Source organism: Cygnus atratus, chromosome 1 (genome assembly GCF_013377495.2).
Source record: "Cygnus atratus isolate AKBS03 ecotype Queensland, Australia chromosome 1, CAtr_DNAZoo_HiC_assembly, whole genome shotgun sequence".
Classification (NCBI taxonomy): domain Eukaryota; kingdom Metazoa; phylum Chordata; class Aves; order Anseriformes; family Anatidae; genus Cygnus; species Cygnus atratus.
Window position 1 is genome coordinate 93,026,667 of NC_066362.1, and position 15,376 is coordinate 93,042,042.

Consider the following 15,376-nt stretch of genomic DNA (forward strand, 5'->3'; position numbering starts at 1 on the left):
ATCCCTCTGGAGGAGCTATTGTTAGAGCAAGTCCACATTTTTATTCAGCTGACTGGCTCTAAAATATGACTACATCATATGCAGCCATGTTTGAAGACTGCATCTATCTTTTGGTGTTTGCATTAGCTGGTGCTCTTGAAGGCTTAAAAAGGAGTTAGACCTAGAACACTTGGGAGGCTTTTCTTCCTCCCAGCAGTCTTCTGCATTCCTCTGTTGAATATCTTTATGCTGATTCTGTCAGGTTCTTTGGCCAAGATGCAGTTTTCTTCATGGCCCAGCCTGGGTGGAGGAACCTTGGACCTATTTCCATGGACAGGAGAGGAGCCAGGATTGGAGAGACCAGCTCTTTTGGGCAAGATGCATGCACTGTCTCATCAGCTCTGTCTAGATGGAGTTGCATCAGCCCAGAAACAGACATGTTAGGCCAGTCTGGAAAAAAACAACAACAAACGTATAGTTCTTAGAGTAAAGCCAGAGGAACAGTGCTTTGGAGATGATAATTTTATCAGGTCCAAATCAAGCTCTCTCTTAGTGCAAATAAGTGATCCATAATCTAAATTGAAATAAGGGTTTGAGGTTGTTTCATTAAGAAGAAGTTCTTGGTGGTGGTTTTTCATGGACAAATAATGCCCTTTTAAGTTTTGTGGTTTGTATGCAGTTGTTTCAAAAAGTAATGCCTGTTGAAAATATTTCAACTTGAAGGACTTTTGGGGGCATTGTCCACTGAAAATGATAGATAGGTTTTGTTCCGTACTTAACCTTTAGAAATGCTGAATCATCCAATGTTAAATTTTATTGAAGCTAAATGTTTAGCACATGCATGTTTGTTTACCTTTAGACACAAGTTTACAGACTGAGAAATTAAATGAGTGGAATTTCCTAAGAATTAAAAGAAAAATTAGGAAGTATCATGACAAGTCAGAGACAGGTTGTCAGGCCTCTGTCCAAGGAATTTTTCATAAGTTTAACTCTTATTCCTGTTTCCACCAGAGCAGCAGACTTGGTTATTCTCAAACAACAGTTTTCTTGTTTGTTTTCAATTTTGTTTGCCATATGTTTTTAACAAATCATGGGAAATGAATGGGCTGCAGAGTGAAAGCTAGAAATGGGGGTTGTATCACTGGAGCAGGATCCCAAATTTAAATCCAGGCTCTTTTGAGCTTTGTACATCAAAAATAAGGATAGTTACTGGATGTAGTCGAATAAAAATAATTTTAAACTAAAATGTGTAAGGAGCCCTGTGAACAATATAGTGAAAAGGAACTTCAATAAAATGCTTGAGTGTCCCAAAAATAGATGAGAAAAATGGCATTTGTAAAAATTCCTATTTAGATGCATAGACCTTGAAATTGCTGACAACTATACCTTTACGTCCTCATTGTCCTCACTGATCCTATAGTATTAGTGAGCTACAGTGAATTAACTCAGCTTTGAACTCTAGACATCACTGGAGAGGAACTGGCCAAGTTTTAAGAAGTGTATAGCTGCATGATATAAATGCTTTCACAAGACAGGGTGGAAGGAATACACTTCAAGAGGACAAATTTGCCAAACTTCCTTCTGCTTCTCTGAGAAGCCTCTCTTCTGTTTGTTAAAAACAGCATAATTCAGATTAGCATTAGGATAACAACATATGTATTCTAACTGAAGGAAGAAGACTCAGTAATGCTGAAAGACTGCTGTGAGGAAAAGGCACTGAAAGGGATAGGGCTGACCCTGGCCGCTCACAGTGCATCTCCTCCTATGGGGATCTTTGGCACTTACTGAATTACTGCCCTTGGTGACCAGCAGTATTCTGGAATAGTAAGTATTACTCTACGTCTCAGCATCCCTCTCTGAATGTCAGTCCACGTTGCGTGACAATTCTGTTGTCACAGATTTTAAAATTTTAATCACTTTCATAATTTAAGTCTGGACACATCTAGGGAGGAATTTTAAATTACTGTATTACATCTCTGAGGAACATCCTATCCAGGGAAAAAAAATCTTTTTTTTTTTTTTCTTTCTACTAGATATTTAAGGTACTTGTACTCCTTTTGTGGCAAGTTGCCATGGCACACAAAATTGCCAAAATTGCCCCTTGATACAAAGTAATATAAGGGGGAAATTACATTTTATGCTGTATTATTTGCTGCGCACAGGCTGTTGAGAACATTGATCTGCCTAAAAATTTGTTATCTTTCAAATAAAAAGTATTTTTACAGGCATAGACAGGAAGAAACGTATTTAAAACTTCCCCAAAGCATCTTTATTAGGAATTGGGCAAGCAGTGAAGTGAACATTTCAACAGATTATTCTTATATCTCAAGACAACTGATGACAGAACATCCACCTGACAACTCCAGGCTGTTAAATGCAATTTCTGAAAACACATAGAAGGACCAAGTGTTTGTATTGTGGTTGTACTGGCCAAAAAGATTTCTTTCGGCATCAAGTGGAGCTACAAAATGCAGTATGGAGTATTACATTAGAATAAGCACTTTTTACTTTGAAGTTATCTTGTTACAGCCTGTTCTATCTCATTTCCCAGAGAAACTTAATTAAAATTTAGTGTTTCCTGTTGGGTGACTTAAGGTGGCTTCCTCTTCCACATTATGATCCCCTTTGGAGACACCTAGCTCCCCCTGTTTACCAGACATCAGGAGTTAAATGGAAGTTTAATCATCTGCATCCTTCTCTGGTGAACTCTTTTCTTTTTTTTCTTTTTTTTTCCCCTTTTAAATTATTGCAAGTCATAGGACAAGTTGTGCTCTTATGATGAGATGCTATCACATCTACTTTCTCATTGTCAGTGGGAGTTTGCACCTTCACAACTTAACAATGTGGAATTGATAACTCGTTTCTAGTTATCAATAAAATAGTAAGCATTAATAGTACGGTTTAAAATATCAGGCTTTCTTTGTCCCATCTTTCAAGTGTCATAGTCAAAATAAGAAATACCTACTCTTTCTGTATTAAATGGTGTCACTGAAAGTGAAAAAGTGGCATTTCCAAATGAAATGATCATTTCTGAACATCAATTCCTTCCTCAAACCAGCCAAATGGCACTGAAATGAACAGAACTAGCAGGCTGGAGGGGATAGAAACTGAGGCTTTAGGACTTGGATGGGAATTGTACTGCTGGAACATTTTTGATTACTCATCCCTACAAATGTTCCAATAGATCTCCATGTAACAGCTGTAGGTCCGTAGCTAAGGACAGCATTGCTTTTGTTCTGTTTTGTAAACTGCCTGAGCAGAAAGACCCTGTGAGCATAGGGTGGAAGCTTAGAAGGTAGGCTACTTTTGCAGATATATGTGCTTGGAAAAGTAAAAGTGCTGTATTTTGACAGCTTCTTCTTCTGCAGTAATGCTTGGCTTGTATATGTAGTGTTCGCTTAATAACCTTTTTGAAAAGCTCATTTCATTGGGGAATTTCAGTTGCAAACAGCAAAACCATGTATAATGCTTTCAGCTTACCCACTTTTGATAAGATGTGCTGTCTTACCCCTTTTAAGGGTGCGGTCTGTATGGCACCTATTTTCGTCACTCAGAAGATTTATTTATGTGGGTTCTGACACTAGGAGTACTGGTATTTTATGTAACCTGTGAGGAGAAAGATGATCTAAGGTGGATGATCACAGCTACCTGACTGGAGGATACAAAGAAGACCAAGAGAGACTTTCCACAAAATGAGGCAATGAGCACAATCAGGAACATGGGAAATTGTAGTTAGATGTTGGGAATATTTTTTTTTAAACCCCAAGGAAGATACATACTGGAACAGGTTGCCCAGAGACATTATGGAAACTGTGTCATTAGAGGTATTCAAGCCTCAGCTGGATATGGCCCTGAGCAGCCCAATCTGATGAGGTTTGCATTGAGCAAGGGGAGCAGAAATCCCTTCCATCCGAAATTATTCCCTGGTTCGTGGCTGTGGCCTAGGAGTGTTTCTTGTTTATTCTACTGCATAGAAACAGAACTATTTTTAAATGTTTCCCATTTGAAGCTATATTTGGGCTTGAGCCAAACAACCAATATTTCTCCATGTTTGGGAGCCAAAGTGAAAACAAAAATATAAAATAGCGAAACTCAAAGTTGCAGTGTTAGATTATCATTGAAATCTTGGCTGGTGGTACTTATGGCACCAGATTTGGAAAACAAAAGCGCTGCTGTGAGCAATTTAAAAGTTGTAAGTGAGGTGGTGCTCACAAATAGATCGTGCTAATGTATTTTCTTAAGGTATGCTTCATTTGTCTAGCACTCTGGGAGGCAGCGCTGGGTCTTTCATTAATGCCCTCTAAAATCTTTGAAATGGTGAAAACTAAACAGTTTCAATGTAAGGCAAAAGGAATTCTGATGACGAAGCCAAATTAGCTGTAATAAAGTACAGCTGTATTCACCCTTTTGTAGGGCAGAGTTCATGGCTTTTTCCTCATTGGATTAAAATGAAAACCAGGATTGTGTATGTTCACAAGTGGCCACATACATTTGAAGCACACCATGAGAATCCTAGAGTAAGTGGGAGTGGAGCATCTTCTCCCAGCACTGTTTTTGCTAGTCCAGCAGGTGAACAGATAGCTCAAAAAGTAAGTTGCCAAGATAAATGTATTTCAAAACAAAAAAAATGGTTAACATTTCATTTGTGTTTCCTTCTTGAAGTTCATTGCTGTATCTGCGCTTCAGGCTTAGATGTGAAAGTGTCAGTTACCAATTAATGAATTATCAGCCAGCTGTTGATATGTCTGCTTAAGCAGGCAAGAGAAATAGAATGCACTTCAGCTGAAGATGGTTTCTTTGACAGGGCCAAGCTATAATTTTGGTTTTGGGCAGAAATAGAAGAGAGCCAGTTAATTCAAATTCCAGTCACCTCATCACCCCATTTCTCTCACGTTCCTTGAAACAGATGAAAATCAAATGACCCAGCTTTGTGCTAACTGCCTGCCTGTTGTTACCAACAGTATTGCAAGGATGTGGTGGGGCACTGGACACAGAATTTCAAAGGCTAAAGCCTTCTGTGTAACCGAAACAAAATTGTTTTGTTTGTTCTTTTGGGAAACAAGCTTTCAGATGGTTTTATTTGCTTTTATAGGTTGCAAATACCACTGTCCCCACCACTGAATTACTAAACAAATACTGTTTTAATGCAACTAGCCCAGTGAAGCAGTTCTGTATTTATCTCATTACTTCTTTACAGGTACTAAATAGCAATGGAATTATTTAAGTGTATTTGTAATAATTCTAGGAATTACTGTTTTGCCTTTTCAGACTGCTTTCCAACTACGATCTCTTAGCAGGATGTTAGAACTAAGAAGTCAGATAGTCAAAAGGGCTTTGACTGAACTTTTGCTGTGGAAGTGGAAATTGAAAATTGGTGTTCTCTGTTTGTCTGGTAGTGAAATATGAGCCATCAGGTAGAGCTAGCTGGTAAGTGTAAGAGGTGGTTGGTAGCAGTGCCCCTTCTCCTCCTCTGTTGCTCCATGAATAATTAAGGAGATGAGAAAAAGGAAATACTTCAGATAATCACCAGTGAATCCAAAGCTTATACAAAATATTCAGCTGGACATTTGTTATATATTATGTTCAGTAGCTGCTTTTGCATTTTAAAGATGTGAATTTCAGTTAGGTCATGTATAGTTAATTTCTTCTAAAGTTTCAATGTTTGTTTGCTCTTAGCTCTTGTTGCCTATTTGACTGCTTTTTTTTTTTTTTTTTCTCTTTTCTTTCCTTCCAACTAGTCAAACTATTGGTACTCCCAGCTGGATTCTTCAGGCCATTTATAGCCATTTTCTTCTTTAAAAAGAGTTACCAGGGGGTTGGTTCCACTACAGTGTAGCTGATTTCATCGGGCTGCCTTTAACAGTCGTTCCCCTTGCAGGCGAAACATCCTTTCCCTGGAGTGATCTCTAGCTGCAAGAGGTCTGATGCAGTTAACGTGCATTTAGTTCAGATGTGTGCTGCGCTGTTTGTCATACTGGTTTTGGCCATCGATTGACTTTTGTTGAAGAAAATACTTGCAGACCAGTGTGGAATTTCTGTTGGCAAGCTAGGAGGGAAAGATTGTATTTCAGAGGTAGCTATGGATCCCAGAATCTTCCATTTAGTGATGGCCTGAAGGTGAAAGAATCACTCCACAAATGAAAATACTTAAGAGCAGAGTTTCAGTAATGCATGCCAAAAACTGACACAAGTGAATATGAGTTAGGAAAATTCAACCGTGCCTTGCTCTGTGCCTGAAAGCATTCTTTTCTTTTTGTAAGATGCTTTCAAAGTTTCTTTGCAGTGGAATTTGAGGGAGTCTAGTTTATCACTCTACTCTTTCACCAAGGAGACGGGATGGTGGTGGTGGTGTCCTAAAACCATGATATGACAAGGGTATTTTCTCAAAATCAAATACATTTGCAAGTTCCTGTGACTTCCCTTGACTTTTCCATCATGCTTAATGAATGTTCATCTGTGTGGTGGCCAAGACAGAGATGATATTACTCAGAACAGGAATGCCTGCTCTCTCTGTGACTTGTTTAAAGTACTGTGGGATCAACACAAATGAAACCTGTTTTGCTAATGTGCTTCCAAGAGCCGTCCCCGCTCACCAGGCTGATTGCTGTGAAGTCCCTTATGTCTGTGCTGTGTGGCGCTGGCTCTCTCTTGAATAGTCCAGCAGCGTCCATGCAGCAGGTAGCCTTGAGCTGTGTGCAGACCTCGTCTCCTTGTGGATTCCTGGTGACCACACGGGTCTGCCTCAGACCTTCTGGAAATGTTCTAGAGGGCTGAGCTGTCAGCAGGCCCAAGGGCTGCCTGGCTTCTTGGAGGACCAACCTGATAACTAAGTAGTTCGCTGACCTTCTCTGGGGAAAGAGGCCATTCTGTACCAGAAGTCCGTGCCAAGCGTGGTAGTGCATTGGTGGCTCCGCCAAGACAGACAGTGCTTTCTGTGCCTGCTTGCTTTCCTCTGTCCCTGTCATCGTTTGTGTTTGGGCTCCTTCTCTGTAGCCTTCCACTCCTTGGCACCGAAGTGCCAAACAAACTTCCTAGCAAACTGTTCGTGATTTCAGTCACGAACCTTTAATGCTTCAGTGGCCCTAGCAGTAAAAGAGAGCATGGGATTCAGTGGAGTGGTCTCTCCCGTCAGGACAACCCAAGAGCTGGTCGTGACTCTGTTGGCTGTACCTCACCTGAGAGAACATGACTGCTACCCATCAGCTCATGTAATGTGAGCTGAGGGATCAACAGATTACTGTTATATTATCTCCTATTTATAGCCGGCTTTGGCCTTGGTTACAGCACTTCTGTCCGTGCACGTCTGGAACAGGTCCACCGCTGGTGATTACTGCTGGAGCTGTCGTGGCTCATCCCTGAGTTCTGGTGGTGCCACAATGCATGGAGCTCATGGAGGGAGCGCAGTGCACTCATACGAAGTGCTGTACCTGTGTTGTTGCTCTAGCACAGTTACTTTCCGTTAAATAGGTGCAGCTAAATAGTGAAGAAGGCCACTGGTTTGCCTTGCCCTGTGCTGCTCTTTGGGTCAGGCAGCAAGGGGAGAAATGGGGAGAAAGGGGTCCTTGCAGAGATCCCTTTCTGCGAGGGGAACATGTGCTGTGTGGAGAGAAAGAAATGGTTATCAGGAGCTTACAGAAGAGGCAGGAGATGGCTTACCACTGGGGCATATGTTAAGGAGAGCACAGAGATGAGACCATAGCTGTGTCTCCAAGAAGAGGCAAAGGTTTCCCAAAAAACAGTGAGGACTCTGTAGTGTTCGTTACCATTCAGAAAATCAGTGAAAGGATCCTGTACTTAAAAGTGAACTAGAAGGAAAGGACTTGCCCTGTCAAGACAGGGTGGACAGGACAAGGATTTTAGGATAAAATCTCCTATTAATTTTAAGTAAGTCTCCTATTTTCCTTTTCTGTTCTGCCTTCTCAGTTTTTAAAGGTTCATTATTCCTGTTTGTGTTCCAATAGAACTGACCTGGAGTTGAAAAGCTCTCTTGGTTGTTTCAATGTGCTAGCTAAAAAGAGAAGATCTTCAGGATCCTACCTCAGAGTTGTTGCTGTCCTGGGATCTCATTAGACTTTGTACATTAGAAACTGAACTCAACATTTTTAGGCTGAAATAAAGTTCCCATGTCACTATAACTGACGATTTACAAATAAGGCATGGTATCTAATCAGATCAAAACTAGTTGAATTCAATATTGAACTAGAAATAGCTCTTCAAATTAGTGTAAAATATAACTGTGAGGTATTTATATATAAATGATTGTAAAAAAAAAAACGTGAAATTATTGTATATTTAAAATGAAAATAGATCTTTGAGGTTTTTTAGTCTGTTTTTGGGTCTGATTAAAAGTTTTAATGTAGAAATCTAATTGTTATATTTGAATCAAATATTGTAAGTCTTACTTTCTTCTTAGACATGAATATTTAAAGGAGACCATCTTTCATTTATGCTTCGTTCTCCAAAGTTAGGTATTGTAATTCAGAGTTTAGCAGACTACTAAAGTTTAACAAATGTAATTTTCTGTCAGGTGGAGACAGTAATCCTAGACTTAGGTCTAGACTTTACCAAGCACCTTTATGAAGCATATTAGAGGGCTTGGAAGTCTGTTGGGATTTCGGCCGGGTTTCTGCTGTGTGCAGCCTGGTTTCTGCTGTGTGCAGCCTTGTTGGTACTGAAAGTTGCACACCCTGGGAGTCTCCCAGAGTGAGAACGGAAGAAGTTCGGATCTCGCCCAGATGAGGAAGCAGCCATGGCCCTTCCCCCAGGCTGATGTCATGCTGCTGGAACCGGCAGGGAGCTGAGGTTTCTTCAGCTCCTGCAGTCTTCCAGAATCTGGCCGAGTTGCCTTTGGAAAATTGGGATGGCTTCCTGGCTGAGTGCTTTTACTTGATCAGTCTTCAGATAAAGAAAGGGTCTAATCGGAGGCACATGTTTTCCATCAGTTTTACTTGTGTGCTCCTTTGTATAAAGGAAAGGGGCATGAAGTGTTTGGCTTAGGTTTTTTCAATAAGTGTGCAGACAATTGCAGGTGCTCATCACTACTACTAAATCATCTTCAGAGAATGGGGACTGTGGCCTCTCAGCAACTCCTGTCATCGTATTTTCTCCAGAAAAAGGGAAGCGGTGTGATTGCAGAGAATCAATATATGCTTGTCTAAAGAAACTTTGAACATCAGTCTGCAATTACCTGTGGGGAGAGGAGAGAGAGGAGGGAGGGAGGGGAGGAGGGAGAGAAGGAAAAGAGACAGAAAAGGAATTTGTTTATTGCTCTACCCTATTATTTAATGACATGTCTCTAATTGGTTTTCTTCAGGTTTTAGAAGGAAAGGGTGAAAGGGTTTTTTTGATTTTTTTGATTTTTATTTTTTTCCCTGAAAAAGTATTTTCAGCCTTCATGGTTGCAGGCAATGCCTGAAAACCTGTCTGGTATAAAAAATTTACATTTCAAGAACAAGAGGAAAAATAATAACCCTAAATGTATTACTGGAGAAGAATCATTATTTTTTTGTTTGTTTTAGTTTGTTGTATGTTGTTTTGGTTTGTTTTCTTTTTTTTTCCTTGAGCACTGTCAATCAACAGTTCTCAAAATATGATAACCCTAAAAGTGACAAGGGAATAATAAAGTTTTAAGTACTGGGGAAGAAAAAGCCAATCCTACCTCACCCAAGAAAAAAAGGAAGAAACACTTTTGTGCAGTCTATAAAGTTGGTTATTCTGTTGTGAATTCATTCTATGTTGTTACAAGTTAAAGTTTTGCAGTTATACTTGCTCCTCTGGAAAGCATAAAAATCAACATTGAAAAAAACTTTTTGGTAATTTTGCATAGAGTTTTTCTGTTAGTCTAGGTGTCCTGGTGTAATTCCAACTAGAAAATTACATTTCCTGCTGAACACAGCTGAAAATAAATAAATCATAGCTGTAACATTTTTATTTGGACGTAGTTACTATTCATCTTCTAATTTTGCAATATGGCTAACTTCATGTTAAAACATCATTTTTAATTTCTTCTTAACTAAGAAAAAATCTCACGATTTGCAGTTTTGTCACCAGTGGGTCCTATAATACTGCTATAACTCTTATATTTAAAGGAAAAGATACTTGCATTTTTTCAGTTACTTCTTGTACTCTTCTACTACTGCAATTGTAGATGTGATAGTTAATGATAATACTAAACTAATGAGGGGAAGAAATGGACATACTGGAAAACAATTTTACACAACAGTTGATATACACTCAGTTGCCTTGAGACTCTACCTTGCAACTCTTAATTGCAATTAACAAATTGAACTGTCCTACATATTGTCATATTCCTTTACTGAATACATAATTGCACAATAATACATTTTGATCTTCTCTTATTTTTACTCTTTCCCTAGTGAAAAGACAGAGCCTGAAAGTTCAGATCAACGCAACAGATGACACCGTTTGCATGAGGTATCTTCGACCAAGTCAAAACACCAAACTTGAAGGTTTTGTCCTGGGTTATGGAAGCAGCTTCTTCTCTAATCAGTACATTCCTTTACCTTCAGAAGGAAATACCTACATAACTGAACTTGGTAAGGCTTTGCATGCAATTTGCTTTGCATGCTGCTGTTGTCATGGTGTAGGAACATAGCGATGAGATCAAGAACCTTGGGGTTTCTTAATTTTGGTTTTTATTGGGGTGCTGCTCAGGGTTTCTTTGTGTTTAAGTTTGTTTTGGGAAGAATTTCAGATAACAGTGGAATTAGGAGATCCTTCAAGGAGAACAAACAACTCTTATTGTTTGGAACAGCTTGCTATTGATACTTGTTTTAAGAATTTTCACTTGTGGTAGTTTTTCATCGTAAGACATTGTACTGTATTAACCATATTACATATATTACATATATTGGATAATTTGTCTGAAGTTGCAGTGTAAAGTAGTATACAAGGGAGATGTACGTGTCTTTAACACAGAACAAGAAGCAATGAAACAGTTTTGAGAACTGTGTGCTTAATTCTCTTTGCTGGAAATGTTTATGATATGATGTTTTTTTTTATGAAATGATGCATTTTCTTATAGGGGCATATTCCAATTCTGCATGTTACAGAATAACCTGTACCTTCTGTGTCAGAAGCTACAGAAAATTTCACGAGTACTTGTATGGAGGAGATTAAACTGCATGTTATATCCTGTTGCCTGTGATAGGAAAGGAGGAGTAAATTAGGCTGTCCCTTTAACTCTGGGTTATGTCAGTATGGGCAAAATAGCAAGACAAGAGAACTGGATCAGCTAGAATTGTCTTATAAATTATTAAAACATTGATTTATCAGGATATGATATCTTAAGAAATCTGTTAAATTTCTGAGGACTTTCTTATTGTTTTTCTTTACACTTTTCTAGCCTGAAATGAATCCTGGTTCTTGTATTACCCTCATCATTGTAATGTCAGTGATCTTAGTGTAAGTCCGGGGGGAGAAAAGATGCATAAGAGCAGAAGTAACAGTTGCCTTGTTTTTGATGTGGTGAGTGAAGAAGTGAAGGCAGTTCTGTGTGCCTGCTCCAGGCTGAAAACTGTAAAATAAAAAAGAATAAATAAGGTGATAGACACAAAATAATTAAGACACTAGAGACCTTCATAAGATCTCTCTGGCAAAGGTTGACTTATTCCTTTCTGTGAGTTTGTACTCCTGGGATCTCTCCATACTTCTATCACCAATCCAGTGTTTGAGTTCCTAGCCATCAGTTAAGCTTTTTGAATGAAATGTATCCTGTGTGCAACTTTTGAATCAGTTCAGTGACAAGGATATACTGGATTCTCTGTAGAATCGTGCATAAGTAATATCTGCGTAGCTATATTGCAGGAATAGTGGGGATTCATATTTTTCAGGTACTCTGAGATCCTTGGAAAGAGGAAAAAGCCCTGAACATAGTGTCATGTGTAGATGGTGTGTACTTCTCACCATTTAATAGCAGCTTTAATACCTAATGCTTTGTGAAACCATGTGAAAACATAGAGCTGAACATCACCTGGAGCATAGGTGATCTTGGTTTTCTGCAACTCTCATGCTAATATGTAATGGCTGGGACTGTAGACACCTTTCTTTAGTTCTGCAGTCAGAGTGGCTAGCTGCATGCATATTCGTTAAAGCTTACAGTTAAGCTATCAAAATCTTGAAGCAATGAACACTGAAGATGAGAAACCCTATTATACATATCTCCTGTAATGAAATTAAACATTTTCTGTAGTGTGTCTAGACAGAGAAAGGCACAAGTGTTGGGGAATACTCTCCTTGTAATTATTTTAAAGGAGAGTAACTTCAAAATTTTAACTCGCTCACGCTAAAACAAGTTGTCAATGAGTTTCCTAGTGACAATGAAAGATTCTGGATGTCCGATAACTACAAATGCAATATGCAACGTAATATTGATATAAAGACTACCATTTCCAACTTGAAGAAAAAGTTGGAAAGTTTTCATCATTGAAAGCACAGGACCTAACAGAAGCTAACAGCAATATGTATGTACTTCAACTCACAAACATATATTTAAGGCAATTAATAATACCTTTACTGGAACTATTCCTTTTAGTTAAGAGATTTAGGGTTACATTAACTGCTTAGTGTATTTGTTCATTGGAGTTTGGAAACAGAGAGCACAACATTTCCCATTGCATTAATATTAAACACCACTGCTCTCTTTAAAGAGCAGTGTTGATTACACTTTCTGTGTGTGTGTACATCAGCTAAAGAAAGAAGCATTGGTTGTGCTTTTGGCTCTGTTTTAGAGTGACATGCCTCAGAGGAGAAAAGACAGTGGTGACTGCTAACACCCCCTACAATTTTAGGGACCAGGTACTGCCTCAAGCTGGAGCTACTGCAGGGTGGTTCACAGTTTTAGCAACAGTGGACTGGTTTTATTCTGGTACCCAGTGAACTCAGCTCAGACCCTGATTTATGTAAATGTTGGAAAATATAAGGTATTGTAGAGGTGTAATATAAATACTCTCAAGATATTTTCCGAAGCTACAAGTACCCCTTGACCATATTGTTAAGAGTCTTAGGTTACTTTTGTGCTTCTAGCACATCTCATAGGTGACGAAATTGGCCTAGTATTCTATGTTCATTCAAAGCAAGCTTTTTGTTGTTGTTGTTGTTTCTTTTTAATTTCACTCTAGAAATATTGCCTATTCCACGTTCTGTATATTCTAGTGATTCTGGTGGCACCGTGCACTTTGCAAATGGTCTTTGGTGTGTTCCACCTATTTTTCCCCACAATAAAACCAGCTAAGCATATAGGAAAGTATTCGTGTTCACCCTGATAAATGCCCTCTCAGTCCTCTCTCACTTCAGCTTATCCCACATGTACAGAAAGCAGATGGCATTCACAGGCTGTGCTGAACAGTGGTTGGTTGCAGCTTTTACTGAACAGGATGGAAGGAATGAATCCCAAATGTGAAGAAACATTGTGGACTGTTTAGAGGCTTCCTTTTCTCCTGTCAGTTTTAGTAGTTCATTGAAAGAGAAGACCTTTCCCAATTGATTTAGGGACTTTAAAGCTGATCATAACTTTAAATTGGCTTAGTTGCTGAAATGTAAACATTAGAAGTGCGTATTTAAAGGCATTTGGTAGTTACTAAAAGGTATGTTTTCCCAGTGGTTTGGGGATGATTGCTTTAGAATGCAGTTTCCTGAGAGAGTGACTAGATCCAGGAGAATGGAATTGCTCTGTCTAGACAGAAGTTAGACAGAAGTGGATCTTGACCTGACAGTATTAAAATGGTCAATTCATTTGAAAACATACAGACTTCTCATACAATTCCTGATTCCCTAAAATGCATCATTCCCATAAAATGTCCTTTGTCCTTGCTAGCAACCAGGATAAGTATATGCAGCAGAACGAAGTGCCTTGCAGACATTCCCTTGAGCTAGCTCTGAATGCCTGGTTTTGTTTATGGAGCAGCAAGACCAATATTCTGTTTGGGATAGTTGTCCCTGCTTTGGAATTGGAGTATGGGGTATGAAGCAACAATGAACTTGATTTTTAATAGGTTGCACAGTATACACAACAATATATTTATATATAAGGCCTACGACTTCAATGTTCCCTACCCTGTCACTGTTGAATACAAATGAAATATAGTCAGATCTTCTGCTGGCTTATACATCTCTTATGACCCTGTTAACATTAAACTTGAAGTCAACAGATTTGAATAATTTATTAAATCACATGTGTATGTGCCTATATTTTAGAAGAAATAAATGCGAATATGACCTTTCCTAGGATTTATAGCCAGTAGAGATGTGTAGGTTTGTAGAAAGTGTGACACCCACCTACACATCATCCACCAAAATATTCAGCACTGCCCTGCATCAATTCTTCTCTTAAAATAGATTTTTTTTCCCTCTTTCTTTTGCAACTAAAATAATATCCGAGCCAGCAATTGTGTAACAATATCCTTGAATCAGGAACTGCCTGCAGAGGGCATGTAAAAGAGAAAAGAGTTTTGTTGGATTTTCTGAACACGTAATGAGCTCATGCTGGCAATCAACTCTTGAGCAACTTCATGCTTTGCTGGACAGCTGGATTTGAACCAGAGTGAAGGGTAAATGGCAGTGATGAGGCAGCATTAAAATTTGGTACAAAGAAGTATCAGGATACAAGATGTCTTTTATTTGGTGCTGGATGTACTTTATGAGCTTATACAATAGTAAGCAACATTATTTTTGGTCAAGGAAAACTAATCAGATAGTGTCAAAAGATATTGAAATGTAAATTTATCTAGACTAATAAATAAGGTGAATAGACCATCCAAAAGTTCTGAGCTTGACTTAAACTTTCACCTAAATCTCTTCAGTCTGCACGACTCGAAAAGAAAGAATATTTCCTTGAGAAATTTGTGCTAGTTTTATCTAACTTGGTTAAGAAGATTGCAAAGTCAGCCTCCTTGAATTTGTTATCACTGCTGTAGAAACCCAAAAAATTGGGTGGAGATCAATTCGGAGGAAAATTTTGTAAGAATGGACAGCAATTAGCTAACATACTGAATGAAATGAATTCCTAAAACTGACTGAGAGCTTTGCCATACTTTGGCCTTTCCTTTACTTGAACCAGGCTGTGCAGTGAAGAGGAGAATGTGCTGGCAATTCTACTTTATAACAACTGTAATAAGTTGTGGGTGAAATTTGCATACAAATAGGGAAGAATTCTAATATCATCCAATATCATAATGTTTTAAGTGTAATTCAGAGATGTGTGCTAGAGCAGAGCTTAGCTAAAAGATCTTGCTGTGCAGTTTCTTATACCCAATAATGCTCACACAAATGCCGGTGTATTAACTGCGTGCCTTTTGAGATGCCAAATAATGTACACATTAATTCAGAAGGAGATGAGCACCTGGACAAACATACTGACCAGCAGCAGGTGCACTTGCAC

At 38.8% G+C, this 15,376-nt stretch overlaps 1 protein-coding gene across 1 annotated transcript in view; it reads left to right on the top strand.

The window, feature by feature from the left end:
• Window positions 1-5,381: 5,381 nt before the first annotated feature.
• Window positions 5,382-15,376, top strand: part of ABI3BP (ABI family member 3 binding protein) — a 134,392-nt gene continuing 124,397 nt past the window's right edge. Inside the window, exons 1-2 of the mRNA XM_050710963.1 lie at window positions 5,382-5,406; window positions 10,356-10,535. Of these exons, the coding sequence (XP_050566920.1) occupies window positions 5,382-5,406; window positions 10,356-10,535 (205 nt within the window). The remainder of the gene's footprint in view (window positions 5,407-10,355; window positions 10,536-15,376) is intronic.